The sequence below is a fragment of the Hyperolius riggenbachi genome, chromosome 1 (assembly GCF_040937935.1).
Source record: "Hyperolius riggenbachi isolate aHypRig1 chromosome 1, aHypRig1.pri, whole genome shotgun sequence".
NCBI lineage: Eukaryota > Metazoa > Chordata > Amphibia > Anura > Hyperoliidae > Hyperolius > Hyperolius riggenbachi.
Genome location: NC_090646.1, coordinates 94,505,264 through 94,528,896, shown reverse-complemented (window position 1 = coordinate 94,528,896; position 23,633 = coordinate 94,505,264). Strand labels below are relative to the sequence as shown.

The 23,633-nt window shown below is 46.2% G+C and overlaps 1 protein-coding gene across 3 annotated transcripts in view; it reads left to right on the top strand.

Annotated features, from left to right (window-relative positions):
* CRMP1 (collapsin response mediator protein 1) overlaps positions 1-23,633 on the top strand; it is a 105,186-nt gene that overhangs the window by 59,126 nt on the left and 22,427 nt on the right. For all 3 annotated transcript variants that reach the window (XM_068277051.1, XM_068277043.1, XM_068277057.1), the window contains exons 4-10: positions 1,222-1,386; positions 2,969-3,030; positions 4,591-4,671; positions 12,730-12,798; positions 18,060-18,180; positions 19,862-20,018; positions 22,994-23,135. In XM_068277051.1, the coding sequence (XP_068133152.1) occupies positions 1,222-1,386; positions 2,969-3,030; positions 4,591-4,671; positions 12,730-12,798; positions 18,060-18,180; positions 19,862-20,018; positions 22,994-23,135 (797 nt within the window). The remainder of the gene's footprint in view (positions 1-1,221; positions 1,387-2,968; positions 3,031-4,590; positions 4,672-12,729; positions 12,799-18,059; positions 18,181-19,861; positions 20,019-22,993; positions 23,136-23,633) is intronic.

Genomic DNA, 23,633 nt, shown 5'->3' with positions numbered 1-23,633 from the left:
GTTCTTCAAACAAATCTTAACTTCACTACATCCCTTTGACCCAACCCTACCCTTTCTACTCTGCTGAATGTAACCTTAAAGAGAACCTGAACCGAGTAAAATTAAGTAAAATAAACACATGCTGAAGCTCGGTAATTTCTTCTAACAAAGATTCCTTACAGTTCTGGCAAGATTTTGTCAGAACTGAAATATATCAGTTACTGTCAGTTATATATCAGTTGATGTCAGTTATAACTGAAAGAATAACTGATGTGCAAGATAAGATCTATGTTTCCCGATAGTTCAAGTGGGTGACATTACAGTTTAACAGTGTGATGACCAGCAAGCTGTTATGGGGTAATGCCCATTTTTAAAATGAAGGATGGACAATTCCATCATTCACAGTGGACAAACAGCAAGAGAGGAGAAAGAGATTGAGGAGTAGACTACATGGGAGGTAAGTATGACCTGTGCATGGTTATTTTGACTTTTAATTTTCAGTTCAGGTTTGCTTTAACTAAAATCTTCTTTGCTACTATTCCCTCATACTGTATATCCTTAATTATAACTTGTTTTTACCCCAATTATCCACATTCCCCTGTGTGTACCCTTATACTAAACCTGTTAACTGTTTCATAATCACCTGATCTAGCATTAGCCATATCCTCAAATGATGAACTTAATCTAACCTACCCCCACAATATCCTGAGACTCTTTGTTTTATATACTGAGCGGAATGGACAGAAGTGACTGAAAAAATGACATTACTGGCCATTCATCAGTGTTTCAAGCCTTAAGGTGCGTACACATGCACTACGGCCACAAACGACGGGTCCGTCAGACCCTCCCGCTGGCCGGGCGTTCCAGCGACAGTCCGGCGTGTGTACAGTCTGTCGCCAGACTAATACGGCTGTTTCTGAGCGATCCGCCCGGCTGTCCTGAAATGAGGACAGCCTTACAGCCATGTCTCTACCGGCTACCATCTTCAACCTGGTTACAGTATATGCCCTACATTTGTTTTATGCCCTCTGACTTTGTATGCCTATTTTACAGGTGACATCACACTGTCATAATTCTCCTGTGGAGTTGAGCTACATTGCCTAGGCAAAGTCACATGATAGAAGTTTGGTTCATTGTTTCCTGGCAACAAGGCATTGCTAGTGAATAAATATTATTTCTATGTACAGACTTTGAATGTAAGTGATAGATAAGTCACTAACTTTATGTTTTTTGCCTCTACAGTCGACCATGTTGTTCCTGACCCTGGATCAAATTTACTGGCTTCGTTTGAAAAGTGGCATGAAGTGGCTGATACCAAGTCTTGCTGTGACTATTCCCTCCATGTGGACATAACCAGCTGGTATGATGGCATCCGGGAAGAGCTGGACATTCTTATGCAAGATAAAGGTACTTGCACTGTCTATGAGAAAGGCTGTTGTGATCTGGATAATCTGAACAGAAAAAAAAAGAGAAAACATTCAGCATTACCAAGTACAATAAAAGAATGACAGATCTGAAGTATTGTAAAAACTACTAAAAATATTTAAAATTAAATATACACATTACCCATATCTGCACAGAAATATAAATATATTTGACATTTATCTGACCTGGAAAGTTTACTGCTTTTTAGTAGGTTCTGTGCAAATATCAGAGTCTTTTAAATGATTTATCTTCTAGAATAAATTGGGTACACCTAGGAGTTACACGTAATCATGTGATCAATCTGGCTGAAATTGCATAATCATGTGACAGTGATCGTGTGATCATAACCAGCCAGTCACAGGCTTATGCCTCGTGACTCATATGAGGCATGTGTCTGCAGAGCTGGTTAAAGCCCCCCGGGCCCTGAGCTGGCTACCACCCCCTTCCCCCTCCAGATTTCCCCTGCCTTATTATATCCACCCCAAAGCCCCTGTGAAGTTTTGTCAGTAATGTCCACTCACATGTCCCGGCACATGGTCCCTTAGTGCGCCTATCTTCCCGTCTTTATCGATCCTTTCTCGCTGGCTGCTTCTTCTCAGTGTGTTATTGTGTAGTAACGTGCCCCGGGTCATTGAGTACAGGCAGCGGCATGGATGGATGGATGGATAGATGGATGAAGACGGGAGCATGGAGGAACTACGCGCCGGGACAGGGGAGTTGACATTACTGACAAAACTTTGCAGGGGCCCCAGGGAGAACATACTGAAGCAGGGGTAGACCTTGGGGGCCTGGCAGCACTCGGGGCCCTAAAGCATTTGCCCCCTCTGCCTCAATAGAAGCGCCACTTGGCACGTATCACGTTACTTGGCAGGTATCAGGACCCAATCCCTAAGGCGACATTACAGGGCAGACACTGTACAGATGCATTTCTAGCCTGAAGGCTGGTGATGGGTTCTGTTGCTGCGCGGGGGGAGAAGAGGGCAGATGGAGATGGGATTGATGTTGTGCAGTGGGCGGGGTGAGTGCAGAGAACAATCCTCTTGGCTGGTGCTTAGCTGAATCGATCCTACGAGTGCTTTAGAAGCAACTCGTTTGGGCATTAAATGTCTATAAAGTGATCATACAGTGCACTGCTGTTTTCTGCTGTATTGATTAATATGTACAGCACTTAAAGACAACCTGATCTAATCTGTAAAGAAGAATGAGCCCAGGTGGGAATTAGTCTTCTACAGCCACTCTTTCCTGACCACAGGGGAGAATACTAAATGGGGTATGCTTATGGTGAAAATCCATGCACATAGCTGGTGCAACTATATCCTACCTAATAAGACCCCAGCTTTCTGCATCCACCTGTGTCCATGTGTTGCTGCTGCAACAGTGTGGTGCGGGTCACGGTTGAGTGTGCAGTGGGTCGAGGCTGTGCACTCGGGGGAAGTGTGCGCGTGCAACATTTCTCTAGCGCCTATCATTCATTCAACGGGCTATAGGACTATTATCAAATAATGCAATTATGGTTTTGTATCCGTTTTTTGCCTTAACATTTTTTCTTCTCCTTGTTGTTTAGGTGTGAACTCCTTCCAAGTCTATATGGCTTACAAAGATATATACCAAATGACAGATAGCCAGGTATTCTCAATAACAACTGTGCTTGCATCATGTTGCGTTCAACTGTTTTTATTCTATGGGGAGGGGGCAGACAAGTGAAAAGCACCCTCGCTAAATGAATTTTCAGTAAAGTTTCTTACGACAACAGTAACGGCTCACAACCTGCACAATGGACCATTAATGGTTGCGTCGGTGATAATGGGCTGTATCTGGACATGCTGCAGATTTTGGTGGAGACGATCACCTACTGTTATTTTAGTTGAGGAAAATGTAAAGTGTGTACATACCGGTACCATGTATCAGATATCAGCAGGTAAGCTGATTCATTCACTCCCATATTTTGGGTATAAAATGGAGGGGTCGCTAATCCACTGGTGATATAGCAAGAGTGGGGTCCCTCCAGTGACGTAGCAATTGGGGTTGCAGAGGTAGCGACCGCATCGGGGCCCTTGGGCCAGAGGGGCCCCATGGGGCTCTTCCTCAATCAATGTATTAGCTGTTTATTGGTCCTGTGCTAATAATAATCACTTCTATGGATGTTTGAATAGTAGTAATCATTAACAAACTGTTCCCCATCCCCTTCCTGCACCTCCAACACTGTGGATGACCATGACAGGTTTTGTTGTGCCACATCAAGTGTTACGTATAGAGTGCTTGGGGGGGAGTGGGGCCCAATGTAAAACTCGCACTGGGGCCCATAGCTACGCCACTGGGTCTCTCTATGCAGAGTGCACAATGCAGCATGCAGGCTGTCAGAAAAATCGTTGTAAAAGTCGCGTACCGGGTACAGGCCTTCAGATTTAATTTGTAAGATTTCATATGTTCTCGTTAAAATAGTTTTTTATTTTTTATTTATAGTGGAAAACAAAATAAAATAAAAATAATATGTTAAAAAGAATTATACCTTTTATTTATGCTGGTTACGTAGTTAATGCAATGCTTGGTTTCCTTTTTGGTTCATATACATGTATGTGATGTTCCGGTATTCGTATAGCATGTATAGTGCAATTATTTCTAATGATCTGACGGTTGTTGAAGCCTGCATGGAATGCTTGCACAGTTTAGGGAGAGCCCAAGGTGGGTTCTAAGAATCCAATTAGCATACAGAGGCTGGTTCAGCATACAATGACCAGCCTCTGTTGCTATACCGCCTCCCCCAGTCTCCCCCCTGCGCTCTGCCATGCCCCATAAATCAATCGCCGTGCTGGCGACATGCAGCGTGTCGCCAGCCGGCTGTTTACATGTGAAGTGTCAGTCTGCCGCTCCCCCGCCTCCTCCATAGCACTGGTCCAATCAGCGGGGAGGGAAGGGACGCGGGCGGTGACCAGCGCTATGGAGGAGGTGGAGGAGCGGCATACTGACATTTCACATGTAAACAGACGTCACCAGCACAGCGATTGATTTATGGGGGCATAGCAGAGAGCAGGGGGAGACTGGGGGAGACGGTATAGCAACAGAGGATGGTCATTGTATGGAGAACCAGCCTCTGTATGCTAATTGTATTCTTAGAACCCACCTCTGGTTCTCTTTAATTCAGGTGCATGAGGATTGTTTTTGTTAACATATTATTTTTCTCCACAGCTTTACGAAATATTTACCTTTCTAAAGGGACACGGAGCAGTAATTATGGTACATGCAGAAAATGGTGACTTAATAGCTCAGGTGAGCATGTAATCTGAATCTGATAGATATGTATTTGAAGGAAAATGTGTAATTTCTAATATTCACCTAGAAAACACAATAAATAATACTACTGATTGGAAAGCAAAAAAACAAAAGATGGCTAAATTGCAGCAGAGGGTTTCCACATTTCTTTCAGACTGTACATTAAAGATACACACACATAATAGATGACTACTGGCCAGTCACTGAAATAGTAAGTGATCTGGCTATCTTGTTTGTAAAGTGCCCATTAATGTTGCAATTTTTATTGAACAATTATATTTTCTTTTCTAAAAAGATCATCCAGATGAAAAGAAAAGATTGTGGTTAATTGATTCACAGCATTAAAGAATCCGACTTGCGATTGTATCAAAACTAGTTGCAATTGTATCTATGAAAGAGTTTGCCATGCCGATCGACCATACAATCGATCATGGAGTTATTCCAAGTTCGAGAGTGGAGTGGAACGGGTTAAAAGTAATTTCTAAATTGTTGTCCAACAAATCTACCCATCTGTCATTTTTTTAACCAGCTGAGCGGTCTGGACGAGCTCAGCTCGTCCAACACCGCCAGCGGCTGCCGCTCAGGCCCTGCTGGGCCGATTTTAATGAAATAAAAAGCAGCACACGCAGCCGGCACTTTGCCAGCCGCGTGTGCTGCCTGATCGCCGCCGCTCTGCGGCGATTCGCCGCGAGCAGTGGCGAAAGAGGGTCCCCCCAGCCGCCTGAGCCCAGCGTAGCCGGAACAAAAAGTTCCGGCCAGCGCTAAGGGCTGGATCGGAGGCGGCTGACGTCAGGACGTCGGCTGACGTCGATGACGTCACTCCGCTCGTCGCTATGGCGACGATATAGGCAAAACAAGGAAGGCCGCTCATTGCGGCCTTCCTTGTTTATTCTGGGCGCCGGAGACGATCGGAAGATCGCCTCCGGAGCGCCCTCTAGTGGGCTTTCATGCAGCCAACTTTCAGTTGGCTGCATGAAATAGTTTTTTTTTTATTTAAAAAAAACCCTCCCGCAGCCACCCTGGCGATTTAATCAGAACGCCAGGGTGGTTAAAGGGAGTTGATTGGAGGAGGATGATGCAGTTTTGCTTACTCAAACTGTGGCTCATATGCAATTAACTTTTTTCCTTAGTTTTCTCCTAGGAGATAATATTTCATCTTCTATTTAAAATAAATTTTTAGCACATTGCAATTGAAGAAGTACCAAAAGTAGGCAAAAAAGTACTATCAAGGCATTTTATTGACAATTTTGGAAATATCTCCTAGGGGCAAACTAAGGGGAAAAAGTTAATTGCATATGGACCTGTGTCTTTTCATAAAAACAAAAGCACACTGTCCCATTGAGTGATATTTTTACACCTTGTCGATAAAATGCTGTTTAAACCAACAGGAAGAAGAAAATACAGTAAATACTTTTGACAGAACTTTACCATCTACGTTAATTTTGATTTTTTTTTTCCAATTGCAAAGTACTGAAAAATAAATTACATATGGGCCTATCTGTAAGGCCCGTTCACATTTGCGTTTTGGCATGCAAACGGACCAGATCCGGATCGGATTAGGACCTGATCCGGATCGGAATCGTACGGTTCCGATTTGGATCGGGTCCGTTTGCATCAGGAATGTATCAGGCTGCCATCCGGATCCGTGTGGTAAAAACAGCGAAATTACTAATAAAATTGTTGGGGTGAGCAGAAGGTGCACCTGTAGAATCAGGTCCTCCGCTGTTTAGGCCTCACCTCCACCTCCGACATACTGCCAAACAGCTCCTGCACGTTAGTCACTGCTGCTCCACTGCTGCCCATGTGTCCCCATCCAAAATGGCCGCTAGAATACGCATAGGAAGTGGGGTAGAACGTCAGGTGTTTGTATCCTGGGTGTTCTGTGCTTTCCATTCCCCATAGGTTTCTATTTCCGGATGGTGCAGTCAGGCTCCGGTCCGGGTGCGTGGACCGGATGATCCGGACCCGAAAAATAGCGCATGTTGGAAAAGTGTCTGGATCCGATTCGGCTCCGTTCTGTACGGAACGTATGCATGTGAACGTCCGCATAGACTTTGCATTGCTATGCGGAACGTACGTTCCGTTTGTACAGTATACGGTCCGGATCCGATCAGGCGGATCCGGACAGGGAACGCTAATGTGAACCAGGCCTTAAGAGTAAACAAAACTTAATCCTCCACAATTCCCAAATCCAGCGCACAAATCTTCAGACAGTTATTTCACCACATAACTTTTGTGCCCATCACGCGGGACACAACTGAGCCCACCAAATCGCAGGTGACCTGAATCGTTCAGCGCATAAAGCTCTCACTGTGGCTTACAGGAACACTAACTTCTCCGACTCCAACTCAGAAACACCAATCACAGTTTATATGTATCCTCTGTGGCAATGGTCCCATATATGCCCAATGTGGAAATAAAAGAGATTTTAGGTTTAGCTTCCCACATAAAAATCTTTATTAAAATATGCTGACAGCATCCACTTTTAAAAACATAAGCCAAAAGACAACTCGCATTGGGGGGCCATCTCACATGGACCCCTTAAATGTAACAAGCGTCCTGTACAAACATCCATTGGCGGCATCTCCTCCTCTCCCTCCCATGCATTGTAAAGTCTTGCAAGCAAGATTGGTCACATGGTTCATGGGGACAGACGTTCAGGCAGACCTGGAAAGTCATGTGACTACCCACCAGTCTTTGTGCACTTTTATTATTTCTTCACCTTTTTAGCAAATGCTATTAGGACTGCAAATTACAACATCATTTACATGTATACTATAGGCCCACATGAAGAAATGTGCTTGTCTGCCACAGATTGTGTGGTTATTTTTAGAAGAGAATATCCGCTTGGCTTGAGTTATCTCACTGGGCAGATGTATTTCTGGATCACATCATTATTCCGGGCACTGCTTGCTTACAGACAGCCAGAAGTATTTGTAATTATATCCTCTGGGTTCTCTTGCTTCTCTTCCTCTTGATTCATTGGATGTCAAATAATCCCGTTCCCTAAAGGTGAATCGTAGCTCTTTAGTGCTTCACCTGCATCTTTAATGAACCCAATTCACATTCTGCATCAGTACTTAAGCTGCAAAGCATTTTATGGTTTATTGAAGATCAAGATGGCATCAAATGGATTCATGCTACCCATAAATCATTGCAGGACTAATACTTTGTGTAGACATAGCAGAAAGATAAGTGTCTGGGTAGGAGGTCCTTCCTGCTTCTGATGTGATCACCCAGCAGTGGTGTCTTCTGGGAATTGTAGTTATTACAGCCTGGCTGGAGTCATGGAGCTGGTGAGTGATGAACCACCGATTGCTTCTTGCCTATGACCCATGTATTCAGAGTAGGTGCTGCTGGGGTGGTGGTAGAGCAGCAGGAAGGAATCCATACTGAATGACCTCTGAGCAAGGCCATCACTAATTGAACGGGGCATCATGTCTTCAGAGAGGTTGTGGGCATCTGCTCCAGGAATCTGGCCTTTCATTGGCTAGTATGCTGCTGATGTACAACCTGACTCACCACATGGGGGAGAACACATGGATGCATAGTGAGCTGTTGTTAGAGATGAGCGTAATGGAGTAATTACGATTTCGCGAAATTTCGCGTAATTAGTGTAATTACGTTTATGGCCGTAAGTACATAATCGTAATGAAGAAGGATTTCGCGAAATTTCACGTAACCGTAATTTTCGCGTAATTTTTGCATTGCAACGGTTATTATGAAATTAATGCGTATGGTCATGCTCCCGAAGCGGAAAAGTTGACGCATGTATCAATGTTAGGTAGCCGCCGACTTTAAGGGTTAATAGCAAAGCCCCCTTAAATGCTAAGAGCCTCAAATTTGGAGAATATATTAAGGAGATCAGGCGGAATAAGAGGAAAAATTTTTTTTTTCAAAAAGACCTTATAGTTTTTGAGAAAATCGATGTTAAAGTTTCAAAGGAAAAATGTAAACATTTAAAAACCCGCCGACTTTAACGGTTAATAGCAAAGCCTGCTTACAGTTTAGGAACACCAAATTCCCAGGGTATATTAAGGGGATCAGTGGGAATAAGAGGAACATTTTTTTTTTCAAAAAGACCTTATAGTTTTTGAGAAAATCGATTTTTAAGTTTCAAGGGCGAAAATGTCTTTTAAATGCAGAAAATGTCAGTTTTTTTTGCACAGGTAACAATAGTGTATTATTTTCATAGATTCCCCCAAGTGGGAAGAGTTTTACTTACTTCGTTCTGAGTGTGGGAAATATTAAAAAAAAACGACGTGGGGTCCCCCCTCCCAGACCTCTTTAACCCCTTGTCCCCCATGCAGGCTGGGATAGCCAGAATGCGGAGCACCGGCCGCGTGGGGCTCCGCACCCTGACTATACCAGCCCGCATGGTCCATGGATTGGGGGGTCTCGGAAGGGGAGGGGCAGCCAAGCTTTCCCCTCCCCCTCCGAGCCCTTGTCCAATCCAAGGACAAGGGGCTCTTCTCCACCTCCGATGGGCGGTGGAGGTGGAGGCCGCGATTTCCTGGGGGGGAGGTTCATGGTGGAATCTGGGAGTCCCCTTTAAAAAGGGGTCCCCCAGATGCCCACCCCCCCTCCCAGGAGAAATGAGTATAGAGGTACCTGTACCCCTTACCCATTTCCTTTAAGAGTTAAAAGTAAATAAACACACAAACACTTAGAAAAAGTATTTTAATTGAACAAAAAACATAACCACGAAAAAAGTCCTTTAATATTCTTAATTAACCATTAATACTTACCTGTCCCTTTAAATAAATGATCCCTCGAAATAGCCTCGGAAATGTTCTATCAGTTACAATGTAACAAAGTTATTACAATGTAACAACTTTGTTACATTGTTACTACGCCGCACCCGACGTCACCCGCCGCTCACCCGCCGCACGGACCCGACAGAGCTCTGAGCTATATAGCTCAGAGCTCTGAGAAGCATCTTTGTATTTTGGCTCCAAGGAGCCCCATTGGTCCTTAGCAGACCAATAGGGTTCCATTAAATCAAAAGGAACCCCATTGGTCTGCTAAGGACCAATGGGGCTCCTTGGAGCCAAAATACAAAGATGCTTCTCAGAGCTCTGAGCTATATAGCTCAGAGCTCTGTCGGGTCCGGACTCCGTGCAGGACGCTAAGTCCCCGCCGGCTCCGCTGCCCTCCCCGCCTCTCCCACATGTCACCCACATGTCACTCACATGTAGGTGACATGTGGGTGACAGATGTGGGCGGGGTGGACAGCGGGAGCTGCGGGGACTTAGCGTCCTGCACGGACGCGTAACTGCTGCGGCGGCTGAGCGTCGAGTGACGTCGGGTGCGGCGTAGTTACAATGTAACAAAGTTGTTACATTGTAATAACTTTGTTACATTGTAACTGATAGAACATTTTCGAGGCTATTTCGAGGGATCATTTATTTAAAGGGACAGGTAAGTATTAATGGTTAATTAAGAATATTAAAGGACTTTTTTCGTGGTTATGTTTTTTGTTCAATTAAAATACTTTTTCTAAGTGTTTGTGTGTTTATTTACTTTTAACTCTTAAAGGAAATGGGTAAGGGGTACAAGTACCTCTATACTCATTTCTCCTGGGAGGGGGGGTGGGCATCTGGGGGACCCCTTTTTAAAGGGGACTCCCAGATTCCACCATGAACCTCCCCCCCAGGAAATCGCGGCCTCCACCTCCACCGCCCATCGGAGGTGGAGAAGAGCCCCTTGTCCTTGGATTGGACAAGGGCTCGGAGGGGGAGGGGAAAGCTTGGCTGCCCCTCCCCTTCCGAGACCCCCCAATCCATGGACCATGCGGGCTGGTATAGTCAGGGTGCGGAGCCCCACGCGGCCGGTGCTCCGCATTCTGGCTATCCCAGCCTGCATGGGGGACAAGGGGTTAAAGAGGTCTGGGAGGGGGGACCCCACGTCGTTTTTTTTTTATATTTCCCACACTCAGAACGAAGTAAGTAAAATTCTTCCCACTTGGGGGAATCTATGAAAATAATACACTATTGTTACCTGTGCAAAAAAAACTGACATTTTCTGCATTTAAAAGACATTTTCGCCCTTGAAACTTAAAAATCGATTTTCTCAAAAACTATAAGGTCTTTTTGAAAAAAAAAATGTTCCTCTTATTCCCACTGATCCCCTTAATATACCCTGGGAATTTGGTGTTCCTAAACTTTAAGCAGGCTTTGCTATTAACCGTTAAAGTCGGCGGGTTTTTAAATGTTTACATTTTTCCTTTGAAATTTTAACATCGATTTTCTCAAAAACTATAAGGTCTTTTTGAAAAACATTTTTTTCCTCTTATTCCGCCTGATCTCCTTAATATATTCTCCAAATTTGAGGCTCTTAGCATTTAAGGGGGCTTTGCTATTAACCCTTAAAGTCGGCGGCTTTTTTATATTATACGGAGCGTTACGGTTTAACGCGAAATTACGGTAGCGTTGAATGCGAAATTACGGCATGAACGAAACGCGAAATTACGCGTTGAAAATTACGCTTACGGTATTTTCAATTACGATTTTAATGGCAATTACGCTACTGTAATTTCGCATCGTAATCGCAAATTTCGCATGCGTAATTTTAGTAATGCGAAATTTCGAAAATTTCAGCTCAACTCTAGCTGTTGTATCTGCCCTGCTGTGAAGGGACAGTTGACATAATCATTGCAAAGTTTGCATGTAAAGTGTGAGGTAGAGGCCTTTAGCATTCATGTTGGTATTATGAGAGCAGTACATTTCCAAACAACCAACGGGCTTAAATGTACGGCCATTTAAAGGGAATGTCTGAGCAAATATAAAAAAAAAATTAATTATATTTAATGATTTATCTTTATTTTGGCCACTCCTGCTAAAGGGGATTCTCTGTATAGACTATTTTATGACATTTATTCATTTCTACACTAAAGTGTACCAGAGCTCACAAAAAACAAAAGATTTATACATACCTGGGGCTTCCTCCAGCCCCATCCGCTTGGATCGCTCCCCCACCACCGTCCTCCGATGTCTGCAGCGCCAGTACCGGGTTCCCGCACTTCCGTCAGTCGGGGCCAGTCTGGCGTAAGAGAAGTGCGCCCTCTACTCATCTCTCCAGCAGCTGTAGGAGAGATACACAAAGAGCGCACTTCTCGACTGGCCCCGACTGACGGAAGTGCGGGGGCCCGATACCGGCGCTGCAGACATCGGAGGACGGTGGTGCGGGAGCGATCCAAGTGGATGGGGCTGGAGGAAGCCCCAGGTATGTATAAATCTTTTGGTTTTTGTAAGCTCTAGATTCCTTTAAAGGACACCTGGACTAAGAGGGATATGGAGGCTGCCATATTTATTTCCATTTAAACAATACCAGTTGCCTGTCTTTTTTTCATGTCTGCCAGTAGTAAACATGATGACCCACAGGCTCACAGTGGATCAAACAACACAAATTACACAGCGAGTATCAATCATGTATTGATCTATGTTCTATTTTTTAACTTCTCACATTGCAATGTATTGGTTTATTCCCCCCACTTCTATCTTTTGATAAAATTCCTCTTCAAACAGGGTTGGCCTCCTATAATCCATTTCACAGATGATGGTCTAGTATAGGATGTATGGTATGTTCTATCCATCTAGTAATCTGTGTAATGACACAACCAGTTACATATTTTGGACTTTGTCCAATTAACTTTTTCTCCTGAGTTTTCTCCCAAAAGACATTTTTTTTAATCTTAGCAAAAAATAACTTTTCAGGGCTAAGCAATTGACTAAAAAGCAGATAAAACTATAAATATCAATCTTAATATACATGCAGTATTTTCTCCCATGGTGAGAGCTTTAAAGTTAGTTTATTAGTAAGATTTGAAAATATCTCCTTGGAGGAAACTCAAGAAAATGTTAATAGGATATGGGCCTTTATGTCACAACAGCAGGAAGTGGCACACAATTGCATTTCTTCCATAAAGGTATTGCTTTTGTTTTTAGGAGTTTGTAATTCATGGCTTGTACATTATACACCATTTGCTTTTTTTCTGCTATACATTATAACTCGAAGAAATAATTCACATTACAGCATTACATTTGTATTTACTAGGAACAAAAACGGATCCTAGAAATGGGCATCACTGGTCCGGAAGGTCACGCACTTAGCCGACCGGAAGAGGTATGTTAAGCACTTTAAAGGTTCTTTTATTGCTTTCTGCAGAAATATATCTGAGGCCATGTTCACTGAGGTGCTTTGCGGCAAGTTAACGTAATTGGTTTTCCCCTAAAACTGGCCCTTATGTAGCTTGAAAATGGACCAATTGAATATTACCTCAGCAGGATTTGACTGGTTCATTTTTAAGCTGCATAAATTTGCATACAAAATGTGCATACTCCCGCATCAACTTGAAATTATTTTCTCTCATTGACCATCCCTAGTGGAGAGCAGCAGCTTCGAAGCTGCTCTGGTTCGCTGGCGATTCCTTACAAAGTGCAGTGGGTGTGAAGAGAACATGCCGTTCTGGAAATTGCCTGGAAATACTGATGTACACAAGCATAGGGCTGTTAGCAGCAGCCAATTGCCTCTAATTCAGGCCGCGTCGTGCTGAGGCTGAGCTGCTTCAGAAGCTGCTGCTGAAGCACTTGTGTACACCTACCCAAAAGAAGCTACAGTATTCCTGTGGCGTATTTATGATGCCATTTACTATTTTGTGTGAAACTTGCTGTGAGCAGTTGATATTTCTGTATAGCGTACGCTGTTGGATCTCAGTAACTGAAAGTTTGGGATGGTTTTATGAGCGCACAATTCTGAGACGTGATTATTCAGGGTTGGCGATTGCTGGCTGGTTTTCATTTTAGCGTGCGTTGGTTAAACCTTAAAACACTGAATTATTGAGGCCCCGTGGGCTAAAAAGATCAGCATTGTGTCCTTGAAAGACCAGAGTGTGTTAGATTCAAGCAAACTCTGAGGAGGAGGAGAATGCTTTCACTGAGGCGGCCATGTTGCTCGCCCATCTCCTCACCAGCTATGTCTCCACAAGCCTTCAGTGAGGCGGCGATGCTGCTCGCCCATCTCCTCATCAGCTATGTCTCCTCAAGCCTTCATTGAGGTGGCCATGTTGCTCGCCCATCTCCTCACCAGCTATGTCTCCACAAGCCTTCACTGAGGCGACCATACTGCTCGCCCATCTCCTCATCAGCTATGTCTCCTCAAGCCTTCACTGAGGTGGCCATGTTGCTCGCCTATCTCCTCACCAGCTTTCTCCACAAGTCTTCACTGAGGTGGCCATGCTACTCACCAATCTCCTCACCAGCTATGTCTACACAAGCCTTCACTGAGGCGGCCATGCTGCTCGCCCATCTCCTTACCAGCTATGTCTCCAAAAGCCTTCACTGAGGTGGCCATGATACTCACTCATCTCCTCACCAGCAATGTCTCTACAAGCCTTCACTGAGGCAGCCATGCTGCTCGCCCATCTCCTCACCAGCTATGTCTCCACAAGCCCTCAATGAGGCGGCCATGCTGCTCGCCCATCTCCTCACCAGCAGTGTCTCCACAAGCCTTCACTGAGGCGGCCATGTTGCTCACCTGTCTCCTCACCAGCTATGTCTCCACAAGCCCTCACTGAGGCGGCCATGTTGCTCACCTGTCTCCTCACCAGCTATGTCTCCACAAGCCCTCACTGAGGCGGCCATGCTGCTCACCTGTCTCCTCACCAGCTATGTCTCCACAAGCCTTCACTGATGCAGCCATGCTGCTCTCCCGTCTCCTCACCAGCTATGTCTCCACAAGCCCTCACTGAGGCGGCCATGCTGCTCGCCCATCTCCTCACCAGCTATGTCTCCACAAGCCTTCACTGAGGCGGCCATGCTGCTCTCCCGTCTCCTCATCAGCTACGTCTCCACAAGCCTCACTGAGGCGGCCATGCTGCTCGCCCATCTCCTCACCAACTACGTCTCCACAAGCCTCACTGAGGCGGCCATGTTGCTTGCCCATCTCCTCACCAACTACGTCTCCACAAGCCTCACTGAGGCGGCCATGCTGCTCGCCCATCTCCTCACCAGCTATGTCTCCACAAGCCCTCACTGAGGCGGCCATGCTGCTCTCCCGTCTCCTCATCAGCTACGTCTCCACAAGCCCTCACTGAGGCGGCCATGCTGCTCACCTGTCTCCTCACCAGCTATGTCTCCACAAGCCTCACTGAGGCGGCCATGCTGCTCGCCCATCTCCTCACCAACTACGTCTCCACAAGCCTCACTGAGGCGGCCATGCTGCTCGCCCATCTCCTCACCAGCTATGTCTCCACAAGCCCTCACTGAGGCGGCCATGCTGCTCGCCCATCTCCTCACCAGCTATGTCTCCACAAGCCTTCACTGAGGCGGCCATGCTGCTCTCCCGTCTCCTCATCAGCTACGTCTCCACAAGCCTCACTGAGGCAGCCATGCTGCTCGCCCATCTCCTCACCAACTATGTCTCCACAAGCCTCACTGAGGCGGCCATTTGCTCGCCCATCTCCTCACCAGGTATGTCTCTACAAGCCTCACTGAGACGGCCATGCTGCTCGCCCATCTCTTCACCAGCTATGTCTCCACAAGCCTCACTGAGGTGGTCATGTTGCTCGCCCATCTCCTCACCAGCTATGTCTCCACAAGCCTTCACTGAGGCGGCCATGCTGCTCGCCCATCTCTTCACCAGCTATGTCTCCACAAGCCTCACTGAGGTGGTCATGTTGCTCGCCCATCTCCTCACCAGCTAAGTCTCCACAAGCCTTCACTGAGGCGGCCATTCTGCTCTCCCGTCTCTTCACCAGCTATGTCTCCACAAGCCTCACTGAGGCGGCCATGCTGCTCGCCCATCTCCTCACCAGCTATGATTCTACAAGCCTTCACTGAGGCGGCCATGCTGCTCGCCCATCTCCTCACCAGCTATGATTCTACAAGCCTTCACTGAGGCGGCCGTTCTGCTCTCCCGTCTCTTCACCAGCTATGTCTCCACAAGCCTTTACTGAGGCGCCCATGCTGCTCGCCCATCTCCTCACCAGCTACAAGCCTTCACTGAGGCGGCCATGCTGCTCGCCCATCTCCTCACCAGCTATGTCTCCACAAGCCCTTACTGCACGGCTCACTCCAAAACACCTCAGTTTGCTATTAAAACAGTTTGCCAATGAAAATATACATTTACATTAACAAAATTGAAACAAAAACAGCATACTAGTCTGCCATAATAGGGGGGACACATAGGCTATCATTCATAAAGCGTTCCCGCATGCGGAAATGCTAAAAACAGCCGACTTTACCGAGCACTGAGCAAAATGTGTATTTATAAAGGCTGTTTCCGCATGCGAAGCTGAAATTCCCAAGCAGAGCGATAAATTACCGCATTGTGCGGTGATTCTATGTGGAAATGTAACATAATGTCAATTCATAAAAATTAACACAAGCAGTATGCGGACGGGGATTACCGCTCCCCTGGATGTAGCGATAAGCATGCGGAGTACATGCAAGTGAATGGGACAGACCTCCCAAGCAGCAGAAGAGAGAACACCGCACTGAGGGACTCGGCCAGCTTCTCCTGTTTCCGCATGCCTACCGCCCGCCTACCGCTAGCCTACAGCGGGATATCTCCGCACTCCTATCGCAACTAGAAACATTTTTATAAATGACCACCCAGAAGGCTGAAATACCGACAGCGGTATTCTCCTGCATGGATTTTGGTTACCGACAACACTTTTATGAATGATAGCCATAGAAGTCATAAAGGCCTTCCTCAGAAAGGAAAATAATAGATATATGCAGTAAAGCACATAACGTTCAGGCCAGTTTCACGTTAGCAGTCAGCAATTTAGTTGTGGTGCGATCGGATGATCGTCTTGAACCGCAATGCTAAAAACAGGCTTTATAGATACCTGTGGAAATGAGCCTTCATGTAATTCTTGGCAGCAAATCATATCATAAGTAAGGCTCTCTAGCGCTCACTTCCTGTGGCGGAAATATGAAACATTTGAAAATATCTGTGGCGCCATTGACTTACATGACTTGTTGACCCATAACGCACTGATGCTTTTGCGTCAGATGCGATGCTCACAGTGCATCGCATGGGGTATGAAATGTCCCCCAGACTTTCATTGCTTTAGCACTACCCTGTGGTAAAAACGGGTAATGCAACAGATCCGCCGAGTGGATCAGTCAAAACCAGCCTTATTAGCCTGCCTACAGACTGCACACACTGGCAAACTGTCGGCAGAACGGCCGAACTGTGGGCGGGTCTGACGACCCATCATTTGCAGGCAGAGGATCAGCAGGACAGCCAGGCAACTGGTAGTGTTTAAAAGGAAATAAATATGGGAGCCTCCATATCCCTCTAAGCTTAGATGCACATTTAAGCCATGCCAGTAGCCATGCCCCCAGCACACCCCTTATCACGCATACCAAAATGATTTCATAAGGAAAATATGTTGTTTTATAATTCAAACCAAACTGGTCCTTTCTACCCCGGTGCATTTTCCTTCATATTAACATATCGAAATATACTAGGGGCACCTATACCTGGCTATACTGGGGGCACCCATACCTGGTTATACTGGGGGCATCTATACCTGGCTATACTGGGGGCACCTATGCCTGCCTATACTGTGGGCACCTATACCTGGCTATACTGGGCGCACCTAAACCTGGCTATACTGGGCGCACCTATCCCTGGCTATACTGGGGTCACCTATACCTGCCTATACAGTGGTCACCTATACCTGGCTATACTGAAGCACCTAAACCTGGCTATACTGGGCGCACCTATCCCTGGCTATACTGGGGTCACCTATACCTGCCTATACAGTGGTCACCTATACCTGGCTATACTGAAGCACCTAAACCTGGCTATACTGGGCGCACCTATCCCTGGCTATACTGGGGTCACCTATACCTGGCAAGGGAGTAGCAATAGCCATAGCAGCTGCTATGGAGCCCTGGAGAAGAGGGGGCCCAGGTTGCACTTGATGGATTCACCAATAACTTTCTTGAGTTACTCCACCTTAAGGGCCCGATTCACAAAGCAGTGCTAACTCTTAGCACCGCCGTTTTCGCGCGGATTTTCACATTGCGTGCGATCGTGTTTTTTTGCGCGAAAAGATAACGTTTTCGCACGCAAACACGAATTTTCACGCAAAATCGATAATGTTTTCGCGTTTGCGTGCGTCAACGTTATCGTTTTGCCCGAAAATTCGCGCGAAAACGGCCGTGCTAACAGTTAGCACTCTTTTGTGAATCAAGCCCTATGAATTTGTCTCAGTGCCCAGTGCCCATAAACTATGTACTAGCTACGCCACTGATACCTGGAATGGGGAGGGCCCCTTCAAAGTTTTGCAGGGGTGCCCAGTGATTTCTAGTTATGCCCCTGGTTTAGTTTTTGCTTTGTAACTACATTTGCTTTTCTTCTCCCTTTAGCTGGAATCTGAGGCAGTGTTCCGAGCTATAGCTATAGCCAGTCAAATCAACTGTCCAGTGTACATTACCAAAGTGATGAGCAAAAGCGCCGCCGATGTCATTGCACAGGCCAGGAAGAAAGGTAACATCATCACTCATTCAGCTCGACATTAGGACATAAAGCAGAACTCCAGTTAAAGCTTAACCACTTAAGGACCAGCGGGTTTTCTCATCATCAGTGCTGCGTGGGCTCTACAGCCCGCAGCACCGATCAGGATTCTGGCTGGGCGATCAGACTTCCCCCCTTTTTTCCCCACTAGGGAGATGTCCTGCTGGGGGGGGGTCTGATCGCCGCCCGTCTATTACGGAGTAGCGGGGGGGCTCCTCAAAGCCCTCCTCCGCAGCCATTTCCGCCCTCCCTCCGCTCACCTCCCTCTCCCTCTTCATCCGTAATGCGCAGGACGGAAGTCCGTCCTGCGCATCCTAGGATAGGCTTTAGCCTATCATATGCCGGCGATCCCCGGCCAATCAGAGGCCAGGGATTGCCGATCTGCCTTATGGCGCTGCTGCGCAGCAGCGCCGTATGATGTAAACAGCCGGGATTTCTTCCCCGCGTGTTTACATTTCGCGGGCGAGCCGCGATCGGCGGCTCTCCGGCTGTTCACGGAGACAGCCTCCGTGAACTGGCATGGAAAGGCCGCTCGATCGAGCGGCCGTTTCCATGCTATACCACTAACGACCCGCCGACGTTAGGCGGTCGTTAAGTGGTTAAGAAACAAATGTAATACAGTCCTGTATTTTTAAACCACTTCAGCCCCTGGCTGTTTTGACTTTATAGACGCAAGCAATTTTCACCACTCCATTTCATCATTCCTCTCATTCATGAGCCAATAACTTTATTATAACTTATCACACCTAAATGATCTATATCTTGTTTTTTTCGCCACAAATTAGGCTTTTTTGTGGAGTAGATTTTTTAGTAATTATTTTATTCTAGCTGAAAAAAAATTCCCAAACTATGCTAGGGATAGTACAGTGGGCCCATAGTAAAATTCAGTAGTAATTGCCTCAGTTAATGGCACAGGTTGTTTGATGTACTCTGTGAAGCACTTCTGAGAATGTCAGTACTATATAAAGACATAATAATAATAATAATATTACTGTTTACAAAGGCTGTCAGGATCTCTTGCAGTGCCCCCCTAGTGGGGTCTTGCTGAAACCTTTCTAAATATAAAGTTTTCATGTAGTCAGGCATTACTGCACAGGTGTTGGCCAGGCTGCGCGCACTCCACAGCGTGCACCCATGCCCAGGAGCGCTCTGCGCATGCATATGATGTCACAATGTCATGACATCATACGCATGTGCAAAGCTCTCCTGGTCATGAGCGGATGCTGTAGGATGCGAACAGCCGACCAGCGCCTGCACAGTAAAGCCTGACTCCAGCGACCTGGAAGAGGGTTCCGGGGGGCTTTTAGGCATAATGCAGGGGGCAGAAAGGAAAACGGGGGGGGGGGGGTGGCGAAAGGCATTAGGACAGGTGATAGTATGTGTCTGCTCTGGGGAGCAGGCATATACTATCACCTGTACTAATGCCTTTCGCTCCCCCTCCCGTTCTCCTTTCTGCCCCTGCATTATGCCTAAAAGTTTCTCTTACTATTTTCACATCTGGTATCCTTTAAGTGGAAAATGTAGACATTTGTTTATACCACTTCATTATGTCTAGAATTTGTATATATATCCTATTGTGATATCCTGTTACCATCCATTTATCCCCAAATGGCTTGTGTAAGATGATGATCTAACCAGCTGTTTTTGATTTCAGGGGCAATAGTGTTCGGAGAACCAATCACTGCCAGTTTAGGGACTGACGGAACTCATTACTGGAGCAAAAACTGGGCAAAAGCTGCTGCCTTTGTCACGTCTCCCCCTCTGAGTCCAGACCCCACTACTCCTGATTACCTGACCTCCATGTTGTCATGGTGAGTTCTACAGTACAGTGGAAGTTCAGTTTTTGGTATACCATTTCCCCCTTAAAAGTGAAGAATGCCACATGCTTTAATGGAAAACTAAGCAATGTTTGTTTCCAACAACTATTTCCACTTTAACCATTTTAAAAGGTTCTTTTTGCTAAATAGTTTGTTTGGCAGTTCTGATCCAAAGCTCCTTTCACGTTAAGGGAGCTTCAAATTGCCACTTTAGGGCAATTGTGGTAGGGGGTGAAAGTACTGATTGCATCCATAAGAAATGACAATGGGTATAGAAAAATATTATTCAAACATTCATGGATTCACATTTTGTTGTTAAACAGAATACCCACAAAGAGCATGTTGACCCAGAACCAATAGGAAGAGATAATTTGCATGTTCAGGAGTGATGCATCATGGGAAACCACAGTTGCTCACTTAAAGAGAACCCGAGCTGGCAAAGTATTTAAAAAAAAATAAACACTACCTGGTCTCAGGGGCTAGCCGGATCAGGTAGGGTCCATCACCACCGCTCCCTGGTGCTTCTGCTCCTGCACTAGTTTCATTTACAAAAATAAAAATGGCCGCAACCCTAGAATCACAACGCTGCAGTACTGGCTCTGTGCTTCTCATCACAGAGCACAGAGAGGCAGGGGAGAGGCAGTGAAGGGGCGGGGAGAGGCAGAGCTGGGACACTGAAAGGCAGGGAAGGAGTGCTTCTAATGCCAGACGGGGGGTATTGCAAGATTTCCTCTCCTCCAAGGAAAAACCACATAAATCCAGGCACTTCACCTCAAGCAAGGCCGGGCCGAGGCATAGGCTGGAGAGGCTCCAGCCTCAGGCGCAGTGTAGGAGGGGGCGCAGAATTAATTCAGCTGTCATTCCTAATTGTGTTTGAAGCAGAAAGAAATAAGAAAAGGGGATACATAGCAGTGACTGCAAGCCAGATAACTAGAGATTAAGGTGTTGGGGAGGTTGTGGGACCTGTGGAGCCTCTTAGTCTAATAGGAATCAGTGTGTGACGGCTGGGGTGAGAGGGATGGAGGGGCGCACTTTGGTGTCTCAGCCTTGGGTGCTGGAGGACCTTGTCCCGGCTCTGACCTCAAGTTAGGACATTTAAATAAGTTATTAGGGAGGTGCTAACAAGGGGTTGGCCAGAAAAATGGCAACGACAGTTAACCCTTCACACACTCATCACAGAAATAAATAATCTAGGAAATACTGCTAGCCTTAGGGCCCGTTTCCATTACATGCGGTGCGATGCAGCTACATAGCCGCATCGCACCGTGGGTGTCCTGTAACCAATGTACAGCAATGGAACAGTTTCCTCTGCGTGCGGAACGATCCGAGAATCTGCAGCATGCTGCAGATTCTCACACAGCCGCCCGCCGTCCCCTCCATACACTTCCGCATTGGGGGATATGCGGAAGTGATGCGAACACCAGCGGAAGTGATGAGATGTGGCTAGGTAGCCGCATTTGCATCACTTAATCAATGGAAACGGGCCCTTACAGTTATGTTAAAAGCCGGGGTCTTGGTACAAAAGGATACATTTTCTTGCATTGTCACCTACACTGCGCAGAGATTCCCCAGTATTCATAGGTGTCCTAACTCTGGCCCTGTAACATGCATCGTGCAGACATACAAACATTCATTGCATCAAACCTATCAAGAGATTAGGAGCACACATCCTGACCAGGGGCGTAACAATAGGCCCTGCAAGGGATGCAGCCGCAGGGGGGCCCAGAAGCCACAGGGAGCCCTGTCCTGAGAGACTGACAAGGACAAGGAGATAAAAAGCTTTCTACTATCTGCACAATTGTTTTAATGACTGCATCTGCTCAGCCACTGATTAGGAATCATACAAAGTTTTGCAGACAAAGAATCGTAGACAGTCCCTATTCAGTGTGCAGCTGGCCCTCCTGTACAACATCCAGCCCCCAAGTTCGCTATCCCTCCCCAAGTGCTCTGTCCTGGCAGGAGGAGGCCCCATTCAAAGTTTTGCAGGGGGGCCCAGTGATTTCTAGTTACGCCCCTGATCCTGACGTCCTCTCTTGGGACAGATCAATCTAATCCCACAAGGGAGCTAACACAATACATCCATGTGCACCATGCACACACCAGCATAAGCTGTGTGCATACTGACAATGGTCAGACAGGGGAAGGAGGGAGCGCACTGGATTAAATCATGGGCACAGGGGTAAATTACAGGAAAAAACAAAAAAATACAGGCACAACGCCTCAAGTTAGGACATTTAAATAAGTCATTAGGGAGGTGTTAAGGGGGCTTGGCCAGCAAAATGGCAAAGACATGCATACATTTTGTTAGCTCCCTTGCTACACATTAGATTCTCAGCAGAGGGGGTCATTATCAGCCATGTCGGCAGAGTTTCATGTAGCGTGTGTGCACAGCTTCAGTGTACGAGACTCTTGGACTTTTATGTTCAGTACCATACCTCCCAACTTTTTGAGATGAGAAAGAGGGACACTTAAGCCACGCCCCTGATCAAGCCCCGTCACACCCCCTAGTCATGCATACCATAAAGATTTCATACGAAAAATATGTTGTTTTATAATTCAAACCACACTGGTGCTTTCTATCCTGGTTTATTTTCCTTCATATTAACATTTTAAAGTTATCTATTTAAAGATTGGGAATAAAGTTTAGAGTCAAACACAATTTTTTTAGTAGAGAAATATATATATTTACATAGAAAGAGGGACAAAGTCCTAAAAGAGGGACACATGAGGAGGAAAGAGGGGCAGGGCTCCCAAAGAGGGACAGTTGGGAGCTATGGTTTACCTGACTCATTTGGTACACACAAAATTTGGTACACAAAAAGGAAGTTGCAGGGCATGCTGGGTTGTCCTGTTTTGCTTCTCTGTTTCCCCTCAGACTTAACTATTGCAATCTGATTGGCTGAAGGAGCTATGCAGTACATGAAAATGGCCATACAGTAACATGAAGGTGTGTGTGACATTTCTTCCAGTGGAGACCTGCAGGTGACAGGAAGTGGACACTGTTCATACAGCACGGCACAGAAAGCCATAGGCAAAGATAACTTCACTTTAATACCGGAAGGAGTGAATGGAATTGAGGAAAGAATGACCATTGTGTGGGATAAAGCTGTGGTAAGTGCTTTCCTTTTTCATTATTTATGCTGCATAGTTCACTGAAATGTGAGCAGTGACATGTAAAAATTACACTCGGAGAGAAACTCACAGAGCTGCTCCACTCAAACCAGAGATTTGATCTTCGTAGAGATGAGGAGGGATCAGATAATGATTACGATGAAATGAGGCCCTAGGCCAGACAGCAATTTTTGCCCACTGCTGATGGTCACCTGGCTTTTTTAGTAAGATTTGGTGGGAGGTAGCATCCACCAGGCGAACACGACAAATACAGTGCAAGAGATTTGGGTGCAGCCCGCACCACCATAGGCCGTAATAGGAATCATGGCGATAGCAGCGCACATGAGTAACTTCGCCGCCGTCAGAAGAACCGCCAGCAATAGCTGGAAGCTGAATTACATAATTCTCCATCATCCTAGGCGAAAAGTAATTAGTGCAGCCGGGACTTGTACAGGAGCAGTGTAAGTCGTATATGTATTGGCTTTACCCTGCACCCAA